The 20228-nt window shown below is 36.2% G+C and overlaps 1 protein-coding gene across 4 annotated transcripts in view; it reads left to right on the top strand.

The window, feature by feature from the left end:
* The window catches only part of FMN1 (formin 1), a 390151-nt gene that overhangs the window by 87935 nt on the left and 281988 nt on the right, over positions 1–20228 (top strand). For 3 of the 4 annotated variants that reach the window (XM_079126348.1, XM_079126351.1, XM_079126350.1), the window contains one exon: positions 17948–18123. In XM_079126348.1, coding sequence (XP_078982474.1) covers positions 17948–18123 — 176 coding nt within the window. Of the gene's footprint in view, positions 1–14607; positions 14703–17947; positions 18124–20228 lie in introns of those variants that run through there. The other variant, XR_013761711.1, reaches the window with a different exon arrangement.

The following is a 20228-nucleotide window of genomic DNA, read 5'->3' on the forward strand; positions in this document are numbered from 1 at the left end:
AATAAAATATTTGTTGTTTTTAAATGCTTTATATCAAAATGCCTTATTAACTTGCATACACAGAAATCCATCTTGACTGTAGTCAGACATTAAAAAGAAAAAGAGAAGAGAAGCTCCAATGCAAACTGCATGCTCTATGGACGTAATTTAGGGTGTGCAGCAGAATAGATTTCCTCAAAAAGTGCTCATTCTTCTTCACTAGTACAGAATTTTACTTTTTTTGTTGTTAAAAAAAGCACTTTTATGACCATCACAGAAAAATATGGAAAAATGCATCAGGATAGAGAAAAGAATATTTTCTATCATCACCACTCACAGAAAAATTACTCTTACAATTAAATTTCCATCCAGTCTTCTCAAAACATATTCAAAAATCTCTGTACTTGAATATATAATTTTTTAGCTCAGCCTGTTTATAAACATTATCACATATTTTCAAATCTTTCATACATATTGTTTTAATTTAGTGAATTTTTCTCTTCAGAGAATAAGCTATCCATTTACTATCACTTCCTAATTTGGGGTGCTTGGCTTATTTATAATTTTTTTAGTGTTTTAATAATGTGATAAACATAGGATATACACATTTTAGGAAATTTCTGTATAGTAGATTTCTTGGGGAAGTAGTATATTGTCAAAATATGACTTTTATTTGCCTTTTAATATTTATTATCAAATCCATCATCCAAATTGTATTTCATATACTCCCACCTGAAGAGTATTTATGCATATATTCATGTATTTATTTGACAAAAGATTAAGAGGAACCTCTGTGTCCACATGCTACAAGAAGTCTGGGGCTAACACACATGGTCATGCTTTCTTGGTACAGAGGGCCTATGTCACTACTCTCTTACTAACATTGCGTGTTTTTGAAGTTTTGGCCTTTCTGATTTGATGAGGAGTGTTATATTTTATTTTTCTTTTTAACTATATTAATTCCATTACTAGTGATGTTGAACATTTCCCCATACTCATTGGTCATTTATCCTTATTTGTCTTTTGGCCATTTATCTATTAAAGTGTTGACAAAAATATAGAAACTATCATGGATTTGCACGGTGTCTTTGCACAGGAACCTCCCAGCTGTTATTTGCATGATAGAATAAATACATGTGTTAACTTAATAAAATATTTTAGTTTATTTGTGACTAAACAAAGTGTCCATCTTCATCTTGGTTAGTGTCTTGAGGCATGCTCCAGACCAAGTTTGGACCATTTCTTCCTTGCTTTTGAGGTAAAGTTATGGCAAGTTTGCTAAGCTGTTTGGTTTCTTCTTGGGCTAATTGTGGACATTGAGCCATTTTTGGTGTTAGACTGGATAAGTCCCTGTTCTGCAAACTGAAGGTTTCATATTGGGAGGCAGAGCAGTAATCAATATTGTAGGTTGAGGTCACTGACGGGGCCAAAGGCAATAATGTGTGAAATTTAGGATGGATTGCTTTTTGGGTTTTGTCTGGATTTACTAAGACAAGGGAGTTGTTTGGACAAATATTGCCTTTTTAGCGTCTCTTTGAAGTGACCATCTAATGAATCAAGAAAAGGGCAATTAAATCCCTCTCAGTGAGAACATCAAAAGAGAAATCGGATACAATTACATGTCAGGAGCCAAGAGCTATCAGTTGACCTTTCTTAAGAGTAGGAAGAGGAATTTGGATGAATGGGTAGTTTTTATGATACAGTGACCTTTCTGTTTTCCTTACACTTTTTTCCTTTTTTGTCTCCATCTTAAATTTCTCTAGGCCCACCCTTGCTCAGTTATTCAGTAGCAGAGTTAAATGATTAGAAAATAAAAGTAATGTTTTTCTAATAGCAGAGACTCTTCAAATGTCCTCCACATTGTACTGTTATACTTTCATAATTTAATCTATTTTCCTTAAGTGCAAGCAAAGCAGGATAATCCCATTTGGAATTTATTTCATTTTCTTGTATGCCATTTTCTCAGTTCTCTACTCCTGAGAGAAAATGATAAATAGAAGATCCATACCCACTGATTATTTCAGCATGTCCCTTACCTTTATGTGTTTTCCCCTTTCATGAAAACTTTTACCAAAGTAGCAAGTATTTAGTTAAGTTTTCTGAGTTTAGTATTGCTTCTGATTTCTTATTAATCTGACAAAGATGCCTGTGAGAATGAACTGCTAAAAAAGTAAGCACCCAAAAACGAGACCTAGGGCTTAGTGGAGGTGTGGACACACATGGCACCCACCCCGGCGCTCTTCCCTCCTATGCCAGGGAAGGCATTACTACCGAGTCACAGACCCTTCCACAGAGCCTGAACATGGCCTCGGAGTTCTTGCCACATTGAGTTCTAGCCACTCCCTCCCAGCAACATAGCATTGAATCCAAAACCTATGTTCTTTTCTTGATCAGTCAATCTATAACACACCTCTTGGGCTTCAAGAGTTAACTTGAGTTCAATGACGAATGGCCTACATGAAATATCTGAAATATAATGGCATTCCCCTTTTCTTTATCTTAAAAGAGGGACAACCAGAAGGCCATCTCTATAGATGGAAATGGGTTTGATATCTTTGGTTATTGTAGCTAAATTTGAGGCTCATTACAGAGTGAGGTGATAAGTGCTATCAATAAGATACTTGAGAGAGAAAATTGATGGTAGAGAAGCAGTGACAAAAAGGTCATTTAGCTGGAAGGTATTTGGGTAGAAGTCTGAATGACAGTAAGAAATCTGCCATGCAGCCATCTGGGGGATAAAATTCCAGCAGAAAAAGTGTAAATGCCAGAGATGAGAGTGAGATTGATATGCTCACAGAACAAGAAGGTCGAGGTGGCAGGAACGAAAAAGGGGCAGGGTAGGAGATGCTTCTCAAGGCCAGGATTTTGCTTTGTGTTTTAACTATGGTGGGAAGTCATTAGAGGATTTTGATCTGAGGAATGGTGTGACTTTTTAAAAGATCCTTTGAGTACTTTGTGGAGAATATTATAGGATGGGAGGGGAAGAAGTGGGAGAAAGGAGAAGAGATGGAGATTATTTCAGTTGCCCAGAATCTTTCCCTGTAATAGGTTAAATCATGCTAGCTGGTTTTTATCCTGTTCTTTCCCTGGTAGGAGGAATTCAGAATGGCCCAGAGAAAAATATTTATTTCTAATGGTGGGTCATGACTCTTGTTCTCTGGGCACATGCTTCCATGTAGTAATAAAACATCCAAAGCACCAAGCATACAGCATAGAATCAACAGAGTCAGAATAAAACTATTTAATACTAGTCCTTCCCATTCTGATCCCCTGTCTCTAAGCCATGGGACAGAGAGCATCATGAATTGGTCTTCAGGCCAGAGCATGTACTTTATACTATAAGACAACTCCACTGCTCATGGGGATTCGGTTTTCAGTGGCCAGAGCCATCTTGGGTATGCTGAGTCTCTGATATGTCATTTTCCCTGACTCATATTAGGGTGTTTGTGACTTTCCCAAGGAAATTTCTTTGTAATTTCTTAGTTTACAAAGTGCTGCATCCCTGGGTACTTTTACCACACCTCTGAGGCCTTGGAAGAGGGATATTCTTTCTTCTTTTACTACAGACACCACAAATTAGATTAAAACATTCTCATGACTTCTTTAAAATATTGGTAAAAGGGGCTGGGGAGATAGCTCAGCTGGTAGAGTGCTTGCCTCGCAAGCATAAGGCCTTGAGTTCAATCCCCAGTACTGCAAAAAAAGAAAAAAAAATTGGTAAAAATATTAAGGCTCATATTACTATTGTTTTAAAAATAGAGATGATTGAAAACAAATTCTCCAAATAAAATCCTGTCAAGTCCCTTCAGCAAAGTAACTTCTCCTTTCATTTACATTTAATTATCCAATTCTTCCTTTACTATTTTCTCTTTTTAGTTAATTCACACTGTCCTTGATTCTATGGTAAATTACAGAACTATTTTAGGATTAAATTGGCTGGAAGATATTGCTTCAGGAATAGATGCCTATTTCCAGTTTCTAGTAATGATGTTTTCTTTTCTTTTAACTGATTCAGTTCTCAAGAACTTGAGCTGTCTTGAGTTCCTGATTTGTCATTTCCCCTAACCTCATATGAAAGTGGTGTGGCTGTCTCAAGGAATTTTCTGCAATCCTATCTTTAATATATATGATCATCATTTCAAATAACAGAAAAAAAGATAAATCATTTGGTGCTTTTATTCACTAGCAACGAGTCACTATTATAACCTGTACTCTTTTTTTTTTTCTTGGTTCTTTTTAGTTATACATGACAGTATATTTATACAAGCATGAAATATTATTCTAATTAGGATCTCAATCTTGTGGATATACATGATGGTGAGATTCACTGTGGTGTATTCATATATGTACATAGGAAAGTTATGTCAATTTCATTCCACTGTCTTTCCTTGTGACCTGTACTCTTATTTTAAATTGTAAATTATAAGAATTTGGCAAGAAAGTCAATTTCTATGTATATAAATAAAATGTAAGCCTCTAGTAAAAACCTGACCCCTGAAATGCTTGTCAGCACAACACAATTCAATCTAATCATCTTAGCGGTTCTGAAGCCATCATTGACCATCTTTGTGCTTATAGTTTTTCAGTCACGCTAGACTCAAAGGTTCCTTTTCTGTTACTTTGTGAAATTGTTCCTGGGAAAGTTTATCATAAACTTGAGTATATTGATAAGTGTTTCTTGGCTGAAAAATATATGGGAATTCAATTCTAAGTATAGATTTAGCTCACTTAATCAGTTACTTTCCTGAAATTTTTGCTTATGAAGTTAATTTTCTTTTAGTAAATTGATTTTTTGTGCTGACATGTATTTTAAATTGGAGTTGTGTTTTCTGCTAGGATTATAGCCCCAAGGTATACAAAATCACATTGGAGATCGTAACATCCCCTAAGGAGAAAAATGGCAATTTTCAGAAGAGTGATAAAATCCTAGAAATAGGTTAGTAAATTGAAGATAATTAGGGTTATTTTTATGTTTGACCCAATAGATTCAAAGTGCAAGGAGAAAAAATACATGATGATTTAACTGAATAAGACATTCTGAAAAGACTCCTCTACTGCATAAAAATACGAAACTAACTGCTGCCTTAATGTTTTTGCCCACCTTTGTCATATTGTACTTAGAAGGGAGGATGATAAACAACAGAAATATTTCAAAGTGAGTAAAATAAAATTTAAAATATGTTTGTTGAACTATTCATTTGAACTTAAATGCAAACTTTCAGGAAGAATGCAATTCTGTCCTAGTCTATTTTTTAGGTTTCTGTGGCACCTAATATAGCACTTGGCAAAGAGTAATCATTCTAATAGCAAAAATTTATGTAGTACCCTGCTCTGAGTGCATTGCACATGTTAACTCTTTTATCTTTAGAGAAACTCTAAAAAACAGGAACTACCCTTGTACAGAGCACACTGGAATGTAGAGAAGTTGAATAAATAGCCCAAGTTTCCTTGGCTAGTCAAAGGTTGGAACTTCCATTCAAACTCAGGCTGTTCTACTCCAAAGTCCACACCAAACTGAAGGGTAGATGCTCTCTATGACTGATAAAATGAAATGGGATTTATTGCCAGAATGTTCTTCTGTACATACACTGTTCGTTCAGCAAGTATAATTATACACCTCTAAAAGCAGTCACTATGTTAGATCCTAGAGAACAAACCAGGTAGTTCCACCTCCCCATAAAACTTTCCTCTGAACCTCAGAGACAATTAACAAGTATACAAATAATATGTGGAGGAAAACGTAGATGGCTGTGAAAATAAACTCTGGACTCATCAATTTTGAACAAGGAGATCAGAGAAAGCCTAATTAGTCTCCTGGTTAAAAATTTGGGAAAAATAAATATTACATACTTAAATGTGAAAATTTTATCATAAATTTCCCTCTAATGGAAATTAATAAAACTGAAGTCAGACAATGTTTCTACCTTCTGTCTCCAACTTCAGAAGGCATATGGGAGGGGCAAAAAGCAAAAGGGCATCATTTCATTTGGGTTTTCTCATGGGTCATTCTGAAATTGTGATACTCAATAGCATTTAAATTTTATAGTGGAATATGTCCTTTGTCAAGAAGAGAGAGAGGATGGGAATGAGGAAGAATGGAGGAAAACAAGAAAGGAGGGAGGGAAGGAGGAACTTAGGGGTGACTTAAGACTGCACTCACCTTCTACCTGAAGGCACTAGTTTCTGTTTATTTAAATTTTAGTCTTATTAGAATAATCGAGCTATGGAGTCTGAAAGAGAATTTCCATTCTCCTTCCCCCTAAAGTTTTTCTCCTCTCGTTACCCACCCACCCCAGCACATCTTCACTTGTCCTACAGAGAGCTAGTCTGTTTTCATTGGAAATTAAGGAGGAAATTGCATCTGTGATAAAAGGACATGTGCTTCTAAAACTTTTTCTAGATGTCTTATGAAGACATAAGCATTGGGAAAAGCCTCCAAAGTCTCACAGCCTCTTGGTGAAGCAGACACACATAAACTCACATATGACATGTTAGTTATTGAGTACAGAGTATGCCAAAGTAAAACAAAAGTGGATATTAGTTTGGACTGGAAAGACACAAATAAACTTGGTAGAGGAACTGAGATGTGAGGAGGGCCCTGAAGGATGGACAGTGCTTTGTCTTTCAGATACAGGAGGATGGTCAGTGCAAATAAAGTGGATGGACAAGAAAGTGTGGTATGGGAATAAGCAGCCCAGGGAGACTACGTGGATCCATGTGTGAGGTTGTACAGCAGGTTTTGAAAAGTACATTGAGACCAAGCATCAAGGGGCTTCCTGTCCAATCAGGGAGTTTGGATATTATTCTTTGTACAATAAGAAGTCATCAAAGGTCTATAAGAAGGAAAATATTATCATAAACCGTGGGAATAAGACTTAAAAACAACTATACAAAGTCTCATTAGATTTCATACTACCAAAGAATATCAGGTAAAGATAGCTGTGTTTAAAACAATTTATTTTGTTCTTTGAATGTGGATGTGAAGTATCAGGCGGGGGTTGCTTTGAAGTGTTACAGAATTATGTAGATAACTTTATAGTTTTTAAATTAGAATACTCTTAATGACTAACAAATTGGCAACCTTCTGTACTTTACTGAATTTGTACATCTTGAAAAAAATACATTACAATCAGTGGTTTGAACTGACCTGCCAGATTTGATTCACAATGCAGCATTAATTTTCTAAATGATTATTGATGCTTTAGCGTTCTTTGGTGGTCAGGCTTATTTAAATGCATTCCTTTCCTTTTTATGTATTTATTTATTATAAAGTAATACTCGTTCACTGAATACAATTTGAAAAGTCCATTGGAAAAACAGGTCAGAAAAATGTAAATAAAATGAAACTTGGTGCTAACATTTTGCTATCTTTCACATGTTAAAATTAAGGTAAAATTTGTACTTTGTACCTCATATCATACCTTGAATATTTTCTACATATAAATATTCTTTAAAAACATGATATTAAATAACTTTATAATATTCTACCATATTGGCTATATTATAAATTATGACATTTAGTTCCTCACTTTTTTCTATCATGTGTCGTATTTTGATGGAATCTTATATATACAGATCTTGAGAACAAAGATTAGTCAAGCAAAGATGCATGCAAATGGATTTTTATAGGTTAAAGGATAAGAACACAGGGGTCGGCAAACTTGTTCCATAGAGTCAAATAGTAAATATTTTTGACATTGTGGTCTATAAGGTCTCTGCTGCTGCTGCCTCTTTCTTTGTCCTCTACATTCCTCTCTGTTGTCCTCTACTTTCCTCCCTCTTCTCCTTTTCCTCCTTTAAATGTGGTAATAAATAAATAAACTGTATTTGACCCTTGTGCTGTAGTTGCCAACCCTGTTTCAGAGATGTATTACCAAATAACTTTTCAAGGTTATAGACTAATTTACTCTTTTATTGGGAACCTTCAAGAATATTCACTATCTTAATATTGATATAAGGACTTTTATTCAATGATTCATTCTTGTACTATATCATTATTCAAAATGTAGTTTTACATTTTCTGCTGTTTTTAATTTTTATTTTTTTCACCCCAGAAGTTTAAGACTCTAGACACAGTAGAAAATATTCTACTGAAGACATTCATTTTTAGGCACTGAAACCCAATAAGAACACCTGTATGTAGGAGCATCGTCAGTTCCTGCTTAGTGACACTGTGGCTGTATTCCCTACTGGTAGCAGGCCTCTTTTAGTCACAAAGACCCCAATGCCTCCGAGCCCAAGTTTGCATGGATAGACAGAGAAAATTCTGGAAGCTATTTATTAGATGTAATAGTGGGAGGGCTACTTTTACCTCTGTTTTTTGGTTCCCAGGAAGTGTGTTCTAGGAGAAACAGGCCATATTTTTCCTACTAGTTGAAGGCATATGTTTAATCCCAGGAGAAATTGCAGAGATTTGCGCCAACATCAAAGATTGGAAAGATGCAGAGATAGTGATTCATATCATATTCCCACTTAAATTCCTTTTTGGTTAGTGAGAAAACTAGGTGGCTTTTGGAGAATAACAAGAATATTATAAATTTAATTACAGAGATGCCAATTATAAGTGTTGTGTCTGTTGCAATATCATACCAAATGTATCAACATAGCTCCTAGAACCCAATACAACTTTGTTTTTTAAAAATGCTTCATTTTCATACCAATCAATTCATCTTCATCTGGAAGGAACCATCACTGCCCTACTTTAGGGACATGTCAAATTTCCTATTCTTTGTCATGATGTAATCTGAAAGAAGTTGGTCATTTTCATAGCTCACAGAAGATTTCGTGGACCCATTCATTACCTTGCTGCTATCATCTAGTTGACTACAGTGAGCTTCAGGTGGCAAGTACCTGGATGCTTTAGTAAATGCAAACATGCTAGAGGGCAGAAAATAAAAAACCATTCCTCATTCCAACTATTATATCTGTAAGAGTCTGAGAGAAAATAGATGGTACATTCAAAGGGTCTAAACTGAAAACAACTAGAGAGTGTGACCAAATGACAGAGTTAAGAAAACAAGCAAGGGTTTATGAGGTTCCCAGGAGCTAGCAACAGCAGAAAGCCCTTGCTGAGCCCAGGACTGGAGGGGAAAGGAAGGGACCAATTTTGTGTAAAGCTGACAAGAACTGGAAGCATGGAAGAGGGCCATGTAGTAAGTTGTGTTTATAGTAGAAAGTAGTCTCCTCCAAATTCTTGGTCCAGCAGGAAGGTCCTCTGCACCTCTGCTGGAAGTTCTCCTCGGCTGTCTCTTAGTTGTTGGCTGTGCACCTGCTTCAGGTCTGGGGCCTGCAAAGCTCTTAAGAGTGCCTGTGTAAGGATATTAACTTTGAACTTCACTGCAATGTGATCTAGCGTGGTTTTCTTTTAAAGAACCTCAGTGACATTATGTCCAAGTTCTTTCTTTTGAGCTTATCAGGTTTCTTCCAAAATAACGTCCTGGCAATTACCTAACCCTAAAACTAAAATTATTCTAGGAGCCGTGAGGGGAGAAAAGTTAAGACCTCATTTAGCATTTGGAAAGCACATGGTTACCAATTCCTCTGTATCTATGGGTCAGCTGGGCCTCGCATCCCCCCAGGCCAGGGGCAGTCACTGGGTATTAAGTAAGGCTCACTTCATTGGCTTCATTCCAAATATTTTCTAATTCCCTTGTGATTCTCCTTTGATTTATGAGTTCAAGTGGGTTGTCTAATTTCCAAATATTTGGGAATAAATTTAATATTTAATACGCTATTGAAAAGAATATGTATTTTGCAATTATTGAATAGAATATCTTATATATGTTAGATGAAATTGATGGCTCATCTTCTTCAATTCTTCCAAATCCCTATAACCCCACTAATTTTTTTTTTTGTCAACTTTTGTATCAATTACTGAGAGAGGAGTGTTGAATTTACATATTTTCCCTTCAGCTGTGATAGTTTTACTTCATGTATTTCAAAGTTCTGTTAGCTAGGTATAAATAATACAAATTTAGGACTGTTATATCTTTTTGATGAATTGTCTCCTTTTTCAATGTGGAATTTCTCTCTTTATCCCACCCTTTCCTCCCCCTAAATTACTGTCAGTACTTTGCATTGTCTTCTAGGTTTCACATTCTGATAGGAAGTTTATAATTTTTTTTTTAGTTTTCTATACATAATATCCTTTTTTTGTTTGTTTTTATAATATTTCTTTTATCACTGGCCCTCAGCAATTTTATTTATTATGGTATTTTTGTGTTTATGTTGCTTTAGATTAATTGAGCTACTTTGACCTATAGGTTTAGAATTTTCATCATATTTGGAAAATTGAAGCCAATATTTCTTTAAATATTTTTTTTTCTGTCCTAGCCCCCTGCTCCTAATTACCCATGTAATTAGAATGCACGATAATATCCTGTAGATCACTAGAGCCCTGTTAATTTTTTCCAGTCCAGAAATTGCTTCTAGGCAGTGGCTTACCTCATTTGTTTTACCTCTCCCAAGGATTATAGTATTAGACTGCTTGTCCTTAAACATCTAAATATAGTTGCTTCTTATATGTGTTTAGTTTTTAGCTATTTATGGCAGCAGTTTAATTCCGGATTTTGAGTTCAAAACACAGTTCTACCACTTACAGTTTGACCCTGAACAAAAATTCACTTCCTATTTCATTGTTTTCCCATCTTTGAAATGGGGTTGCTACTGTCTTGCAGGATTACTGGGAAGATCCTCAATAATGTGTAATGTTTATAAAGTATGTAACATCCAGTAAATGTCCCATGTTTCAGATATTACTTACCCTTAAGGAAAAGGATTTGTTGAAAAGTAAAGTGAGAGTCAGAGTCAGTCCTTAGTTAAGGTTTTTGGGGACAAAGTATAGGGCTAATGCCTGGTAGGAGAAGGAACATGGAAAAATTCTGGTGCCTAAGACACTTTGGCCAAAGGTGGTAATCTGGGAATTTGGATGTTCCATAGATGCCATTGTTGGGCAGCTGTCACTTCAGTTCCACGTTATTGGGCATTCAAGATAAGGCCCACACTTTTATGGTTAGCAAAGTAAAAGTTATTGATAGACAACTGGATTCGCCTTATTAGCTCCAGTGCTGGTAACAAGGCTCTGTAATTGTAATTATCCAAAACACCCGGGATGAACTAAAGTTCAGGTAAGAACTCAGTTATACAGCTATTTCTCTTAGAATTTCATATCAGAAAAATTATTGGAAGGACCAGTATTTTTCTTCTTTTTTTGATAATGGCAGTGAAACAATGGAATGTATTTTCTTGCTTTGTTTGCAAGTGTGTCAGAGTCATATTTTATTCTTAGCTCTTAAATGTTTACCATTAATATTAGTAAATTTACCTTCTCTTTTTGATATTCTTGTCATATATATTCATATTTTTGTGAGTCTCTTAAGATCCTTTCATTTTGGAGTTTTAAAAAACCATTCATAATATATTTTATAATCAAAGGCTTAGTATTTTGAAGTTTTTTCTTTACCATACCTCTTTAATTAATAATTATATCATATCTCCTTAAGACTCGGGCTTCCCCCTGGTGCTACTATTTGGATAATGATTGGAATAATGTGACATTAAAGGAGAAATGTTATTCAAATTTACTTCTAATTAATGCTCCATGACAGATTTTTGGTATCAATGTTCTTCATTTCAATAATACTTTTAAATAAGTGTGTTCCTTATAACCAGATATACCAAAAATTTTTTGATAATTTAGGCATTTGAAATACCAACATCTGATTTCTTCAATATTTGTTATCTGAGAATAGACAGAGGCTCCTACTTTCTCAATGTACCCTATAGCCTTCTAAATTCAACGCTTTACTGGTCTTTTCTGAACCAGACCATGCTTAGGTGCACCTGCTTTCTGTCCACTTTCAGCATCATTACTCTTCCTTTCTTCAAATATGTGCCCGTGTTTTCCAGGTGTGAAACTATTCAGCAAAAGTACAGCCATGGATGAATTTCTTGGCTTGAGTATTATTTGCCCCTCATTTAACATCTGTATTCTTCATAGGAAAAGACCGTGGGAGAAGGTGAATGTCATAATCATAATAGCATGTGTTTATAGGCCTCTTTAACATGCTGTTTCATTTAAAGCTGTGCCTGTAAATAGTTTCATTCATGGCTCAAGGCTCATCGTGCATTTGACCTTCAGGGAAGAAATGCGGGGTGTCTGTGAAGGACCCTGAGGAGTAGTTGTTTCCCAAGATGATCAGCCACTTCCTTGGAGCTGTTCCATTTGATGACGTGAGTTCTATTTTTAGAACTTGAACAGATTTGGGATCTGCTGCACTGCAGTGCTTCTGTGAATTCTTATGAGCTTAATTATTTGCCTTATCTTCTTTGACAAAAAGTGCTCCTTCACATGAGTGTGCGATAGTTAATATGCCCTCGGCGCTTATGGGTTACTTTATTTCAAACAGGTATTTGTTTGCATTCCCCACAGAATCCACTTACTCTAAGCCCAGAAAAAGTTTCCTGAAAAACCAAATTTGAGCCAGGTTAAATATCAATTATGCTCTTATTATCTGCATTTTATTGATGAGGAAATAGGGAGATTTAATAACCTCACCAAGGTCAAACAATTAGTAAAAGTCACAGCCGGCAACTGAGCCACCTGTCAAAGCCTGGTGCCCATGCTGCCAAGCTTTCACGAGCACTTGTCTCTCGGACCTCGTTGTTCCCCTCTGTGCAGGGCAATGGCTTCATCCTCTCAGTAGTGTTAAGAGATATTCCTAGAACCAGGATTTTCATTCTGCCTTTGCCACTAACTGGAAGTGCTGGGAATGTTGCAATCTTCTTGGGTTTCAGTTCCCTCAACTTTAAAATGAGGAGGTAGGTAGGGAGACATACAAGGACGCTTCCATTTCTGAATTCTGCTTCACTTCATTTGAATGTAAATGTGATTTGAGACTCTCCAGCAATATCTTGTTTGATGGCTGTGACATTTCCTCATAGATTCTCCAGGTGCTACTCCCCAGTCCTTTCTACTTCCTAATCCATCAACAGCCTCCTTCCACCTAGCGGTATGCCCTCCACCTGTTGGTCCAAGGTCATAATTTTGCTCCTCACATACTTCCAGTGAGGACAGTTAGAAGTTGGGATGGGTAGATACTTTCTCAGAATAATATCTTCATAGCTAGTTGGTTACATGGTATCATTTAACACCACATGGTATCATTTAACCCAATGGGGGCAGTGGCTTTGGCAAGTATTGATTCCTAATGGACAGAAACCAATATTGCCAGCGCTCTGGATATAGACATGAATAATTATGCATACAGGCACACTCCCTCTCTACCAGTACTTAACAATGTCACTTTCTGTTAGTTGTGCATCCAGATTGCTGTCTCTCTGCCTTGTAAGAACATGTTTGAATAACATAATGGAAGACAACCTGTCTACCTTTACATATCAGTTCTGACATTTGCGGTTGAGAAAACTTCACCTCTTTGGGCTTATTTTAAGTCAAGTATGATGGATGGCCTTAGGAACTACAGCATAGGAGCTAAGATTCATGAGGGTTTCAAGCTGAGGGTTCCCCCCACCTCTTTTTTTTTTTTTTTTTTTTTTTTGGAGGCATAACCACTTCATCATTTCTGTCATGTTAGGATAGAACATGACAAGAAAATTAGAGGAAAAATCCTGAAAGGCACTCTAATTTTGTTCCTTAGGGACTTTTGTCCAGATCTTCTGATTTTATGCTGTGTTTCAAAACTTTCCTTAGAAGTGTGTGTGTGTGTGTGTGTGTGTGTGTGTGTGTGTGTGATTAAGGGTAATGCTTGGTAAATAAGGTTAATCAATTTTTTAATGAAATGTTGTTTGTGCACAGATCTTGGTATACATGAGGAAATAGGTGTGCCATGAGTTTTCACTTTTCAAAAACTCATGCATTAATTGGTTTCAGTACAAAATTACAAAATAAAAATACTATCGTCTTCAAGCCCTCAGTGAAAAAATGAAAAGTTTTTTCAAGTTATAGATCATCTAGTGGGGGCAGATCATAGAGTGGATGAGGCAACTATTTTAACAAATAGGCCTCAAATCTCAATGGCTTACAGCAGCTATTTCTTGCTCCCATTCATTGGTTCAAGAGTTGTCTGAGGTTCACTTGATCTGGTGTGAGTCTCACCAAACTTGGTCCTAGGCTGCATTTGTGTGGGGGCATGTTTCTAATTCCAGGATCCCTAGGGCATGACTGTCTCATGATGATGGCAGAAACACAAAGCAGTATGTCAAAACACACAGTGCCTCTTATGACCTTGGTTCAAAATTGGTGCCCTGTCACATTGCCCACATTCAATTAGCCAAAAGAAGTCACATGACCAGATCCAATGAGTTTTGTACCGAAACCAATTAATGCATGAGTTTTTGAAAAGTGAAAACTCATAGCACTTTCATGATATGGGGAAATCTACAACATTGACTCCAGTGCAAGGAGCTACAGAGGTCCACAGAAAAGGCCTTGAGTCCTTAATAGTAATGTAGGGAGGGAGGGAGGGAAGAAGATGAATACTAATCCATTGTACTACAGGTAGACAGCTTGATTCCATTTTGGAAAGATGGATTGTGGACACTGCCTCTGTTTGAAATGGTATATTACCTTTTCTTTTTGTCTGCTTCCATTGCTTTGATAATTGACAGCCAAACCCCAGGCTGATGTTATAGGTTAGCATCAGAAAGTGCAGCTCATCATTTGAATGGTTGGAAAAAGCACAGACTTGCAAAGTGGTCACAAGGTAAGTCACCCTGCCTGTTCTGTATCTGTGCTGTATGTTGTATTAACCATGCTCGGCTGTAGAATTAACCTGTGTGTGTATGTGTGATTGATCAAGTTGTTGAAATGTCTTTGAGAAACAAAATAACTAATAGATATTGAGTAAAAAACAGATTTACAATGTACACATTAAAGGAGAAAACATGATTAAATCAATAAGACACTTTCAGTTTTTTACAAAAAGTTCCTGTAAACCTAACACTCTAAAATCTGTAATAGAAATTAAATGGCAGTTAACTGTTTTGTGTAGATTTACCTAATTTCAGGTATTTTTTCTCTTTCAAAAATACTCAGGTAGCATAGACGCTACCTATTTTAATAATGACAGACACATTATTTTTAACTAAAATATTTGTGTTTTTATTATTAAAACTCTACATTGGAAGAAATGACTTCATACATTTGTTATGATTTTTGGAAAAGTGAATTTGTCCTGTGTCCTAACTGATTTTGTCTGATTTTAGAGAATAATGGGCTTCATGTTACTTGTTTCTGCCCCTGGTCCTTTCCTGTCCTAATTATCCTTATCAAAATTATTATGCACCTTGGTTTTACCTTACATGTTTCCTTCATAGGGATATTGTCTGGTTAAATATTAGGCAATTAGAAATTCTCTTTAAAACTGAAACCATCTCCAGAGTCCAAGTTAATTTTGTTTTGTTTTGGTGCTAGGAATTGGACCCAGAGGTGCTTAACCACTGAGCCACATCCCCTACAGTTCTTATTATTATTTTTTTTATTTTGAAACAGGATCTCACCAAGTTGCTTAGGGCCTCGCTAAGTTGCTGAGGCTGGCTTTTGATCCTCCTGCTTCAGCCTCCCAAGCTTCTGGGATTATAGGTGTGTGCCACCACACCTGGCCAAATTAATTTTTATTGTTTCCTCTTAAACTTTCCATTGTTTTGGCTCTGCATGAAGAGTGAATTGGATTGTATGCCTCCCCTGATTACTTCAGTGTTAGCCACTGGAGGCATGAGTGTGTTTGCATGTGTGCATGTATGTTTTAGCTAAGGAGCTAAGGACTCCAATCCCTTGTTATTATGGGAATTTTCCACTTTCTCATACATGAATGATGAACTTAGACTCACCAGACAATGTGCCTCTGATGACATAGATGTCTTACCTTAGGTGTTGTACACTGTGTTTTGTGATGTACATATCATGTTTAATATTGTTTTATTAGTCTGTGTAAACTTGGCCAAAGCCACAAATAATAAAAGTGAAAATGAGGGGTCTGATTTGTAATTACACATTTTGGAAGTCAGTTAGTATGGAAAGAGCACACCATACGTTGAAAAAGGTTCATCTCCTCTTTTCTTGCCAGACATGAACGGATATACCCTAGGAGGGGGAATGAGTCATATACATGGACGTTTAAGGGGTCTGAGCTTTAAGTTCTTCATCAACTAACTCCTTTCAGGAAAAGGTGAAGTTAGTTAGTAGTCAGCCCACTTCCCGAGGTTCTTTTAGGCAGTAGTCTTTTCCTGTCTTTGGAGAAGTGTTGCTCCATAACATGTGACTCCCTATATGAAAGCCCAGGAGACCATCTGTCTGTAGACAGTAGGTAGCAAGAAGCATGGTTGAAAACGCACTCATTCTACAGCATCTGGCCTTCTAGAGGTCTCACCTTCTAGACACCCTGTGTCACAGAGGTGAGAGTAGACTTATGAGGTCCTGTACTCTCTTTTTTCTCAGCAACTGCAACAAAGTATTTAGTGGATAGCTTGCCAGGGATACCTGTAGAAACATTATAACCTGCATCACTTGCACTTGAAAGTGTGATTAAAAGCCAGTGAACCAAACAAGCAAATAAAAAGTAAAGCCTTACTAGTCTCAAATTTTCTTTCTTCTTAAAATGCTACTCTAATATAAAGGAGAGGCATGTTATCCCACATTCCCTTTGTATGCTGACTTATTCTCAGCTCAAGTTACTTGTAAGTCAGGTATTCAGTGTGGTGGAAGCCATTGGCGGTATTTGGGTCACTGCCAAAGAGACTCTTACAGAATTATGTGTAATAAATACCCTATCATACATCCAATAGTGATCTCTCCTACAAAAGTACACTGAGCCTAAATCTTTAACTTCCACCTAGTTGCTTAATATTTTGCCAAGGTCGATCACAGGAATTAAAGAGGACTACTGGGAATTTGAATGCTATAGAAGATTTTAGAGATGATCCGATCTAATCTAGTATTTTCCAAACGGTGTTCCGGTAAAACACAAATGGCCTGCAACATGTTATGCAGATGTCCCTTTAAATGAATCCTGTGGCTAAATAAGTTTGGAAAACCTTGTTACACAAAGTTATGTTTCTTTACCAAAGGACTTCTCAAGGTCTTCAATATGCAAATATGAATCCTGTTCTCCAAGGAATACAGCATGTGACTTTTCTAACCACAAAGTCCTTCTAGTGCGGAACATGTTGCCAGCTTGAGAATGTCAGTCAGAGGCCATGTAGTGTAGTCACTAAGAGCATGTCCTCTAGTGTTTAACTGCCTGGGTTCAAATCCTAGATTTACTATTTACTGATTTTATGATCTTGAGCACGTTGTTTAACTTCTTTGTGCTTCAGTTTCCCCATCTAAAATGGTAATACTAATGATACCTAACTATAGGTTATTTTAAAAATGAAGACCAGGGCTAAGAACAATGCCTGGTACTATTATCATCCTGATAGCTTTGGTAAGAATGAGCCGCTTAATACCCTCAATTTGAGACACAACCAAAGTGAGTCCTGAACACATTACTCATACAGCACTCACTCAACAAACCATGCATAATGATTCTGTCCCCACAAACATAAACGGGCAAGGCACAGTTCTTACCCCTGAAGAACAGATGCACTAGTGACTCAGCTCAGGTGACACCAACTTAGTAGTAAAGCCAATAGCCGAGGTCTCCTGATTTCTGTCAGCAGCATCTCCTCCTGATTTTATTCTGACTTAGCATGAACCATGCGGTCTGGGTTGGTAAGCCTAGAGTACAGCTAATAGATTTAGCCTTTTAAGGGGAGGAGGGCACATGCTTTAACTTTTTGTTCGTGTTATCCAGAAACAGTAACTGGGAGAAGCACTTTTGGAAGACAGCAAATTCTAAAATTATAACTTAGAAAGGAAAGAGAGGCAGAGAGTATGAAGAGGACCTTGTTGAAGTTCCCCATTTTGTTTCAGCAACTATTGCACTGATGATCTTTTCTGTTTGTTTAGGTATCTCCTCTGAGAGCTTTCCTTGGGACTGCTTCAATGAGCAGACAACCAAAGACCTTCCCTGCAGAGATGGAGGTACTTGGGTCCTGGGCTACAGAGGAGGTCCACCCTGTTCATTTCTTCGTCATGAGGAAAGAGAGAAGTCAAACAGAAGTGAATTGCACTTGGATCTCAATGTAAGTGGAAATTTTTGTTTGTGCTGTGGTTCCATGTTGTCAACACAAGTTCGTCTAATATGCATTTAATATGAATTTTGCATATAAAGCTACCAAAGCTGCATTTTGTGTGTGTACCATTATTTTAATGAATCAGTGTGTTGCAGAAAGCCAAGTTGTATCTTGGTGAACTGAATTGTGTGCACTATAAAGTACCTGTGTTTATAATTTATCCATGTGTTTTAGAGTACTCACATTAGCTTTGCTGCCTAAACCTCATCATGGGAAAATCCATTTGCTGATAGTCACTTAATATCATTTTACTAAAAATTTATGAATAACACATGACAGCCTACTGATATGCCCTACATTCTCTAGTGAAACCCAAGTAGCTCTTCCCACTCATTTATAAACCTTTCTTTCTCTCCAGCTGCTCAAATAACAGGTGAACAGGTTGGCAGGAAATCTGTTGCATACAGGATGACCCATTTAAAAAACATAGCCTTCTCCTTTCTCATTCACTCGTGTGTTCATTTACACAGAAGCATTGACTTCCTGATACAATGCATCGGGCTGGGATTTAGCCATTTCCACATTTAAATGACCTGATAGGATTGACCAGACTGTTATGTTTCTCACCACTTCCCTTTCCCACCTGGTTTCCTGTGGCAGATGGGGTGAGCACTAGGAATCCAAGAAACATTTTATGTTTCCTTTTTCTGTTGTTAGCTTCAGTGCCCTGCTGACAATCTTGGTTTCTGGTTTATTACTTTCCAAACTGGAACAGGCATGGATGAGCATGGGTTAGACTTATGATCACATAGGCGGCAATATGGGTTTCAAATGGGTGGGTAAGGTGCATCACATAGGTGGTAACCAGTGAGTAGGAGAACCTTGTACTTTCCATAACCATAAAACCATAGTCACTGCACATTATATTAGAAGAGCATTTGACATTTATTATTATAAACAGAGGCTTAGAATGAAGCTGGAAAATGACAGACTGATAGTTCTTCGGGAGATGGTATGGGGATTTGTAAAGTTTTGTAAACTTTGTCCCCCTACCTGAAAGGTCAAGTTGTGCAACTTGAGATGTGCTTAAAGTAAGAAGTGTAACAGTGACATCTATTGGTGAATTACTTTAAATTGTGCTGGTGACAACAGAAGGTGGGCCTGGAGTACAGAGAGGCTACTTTCTTTTTCTTATTTGTAGTTTGTTTCTTTTCTTTTTTTTTTTTTTTAAATAATAAACTATGTATTCCTGATTTTTATTCTTATGAGTGAAATTATTTTTTAACTTTATTGAATTTCTTATAATTATAAAAATCATGAGCAATCCTTATAGAAAATTAGAAACATGTACATACATTAGAAAAAAAGAAACAACCCATAGTCTCCACAGCAAGAATCACAACTGAAAATCTGATGAATTTTCTTTGTGTTTTTCACTGTTTAGGTTGTATTTTCAATGAGGGTTTTTTAAAAAATATATAAGCCTACTATATATGTATATAACCTTCTTTCTTTTATTTAACTAGTTACTCTTACATTGCTTACCCATGATTTATAACATCTTTATAGATGTTGTTTAAGTGATTGAATAATATTCCACTGAATGGTATGCCAAAATTTAATTATGTTTTCATTATTGGGTATTGAAGTTGTTTCCAATTCTGGAGTAGCACTACTATTTGGAAACAAATACTATTACCACAACTTCTTTGATATTTAAACTGTTTCCTTATGATAAATTTCTGGAGGCAAATGATTTTGTATAAATATTTTTAGGCTTTTGAAACATATCACTACATAAAAAGCCTGTTATTATATATATGATATACATTACATATTGTATACATATATAATGCATATGTAATATGTATACATAAAATATGTTTTTATATACCAAATATATAAGTTTATTTAATATACAATAAAAACAAATGTACATTTATGTTTTAGTTTTCTATCAGTTATAATTTTTAAAAATTAGAGTAGTTTCTGTGGATTATTATCTACATCTGTTTACATTTTAAACTTGGACTCTGTTTACTTACCATTACCTATCTTTATAAATGATATTTTTAAAGAATAAAAATGAATTTCTAGGAGAAGAGACACATAGG

This window comes from Sciurus vulgaris (genome assembly GCF_902686455.1).
Source record: "Sciurus vulgaris genome assembly, chromosome: 2".
NCBI lineage: Eukaryota > Metazoa > Chordata > Mammalia > Rodentia > Sciuridae > Sciurus > Sciurus vulgaris.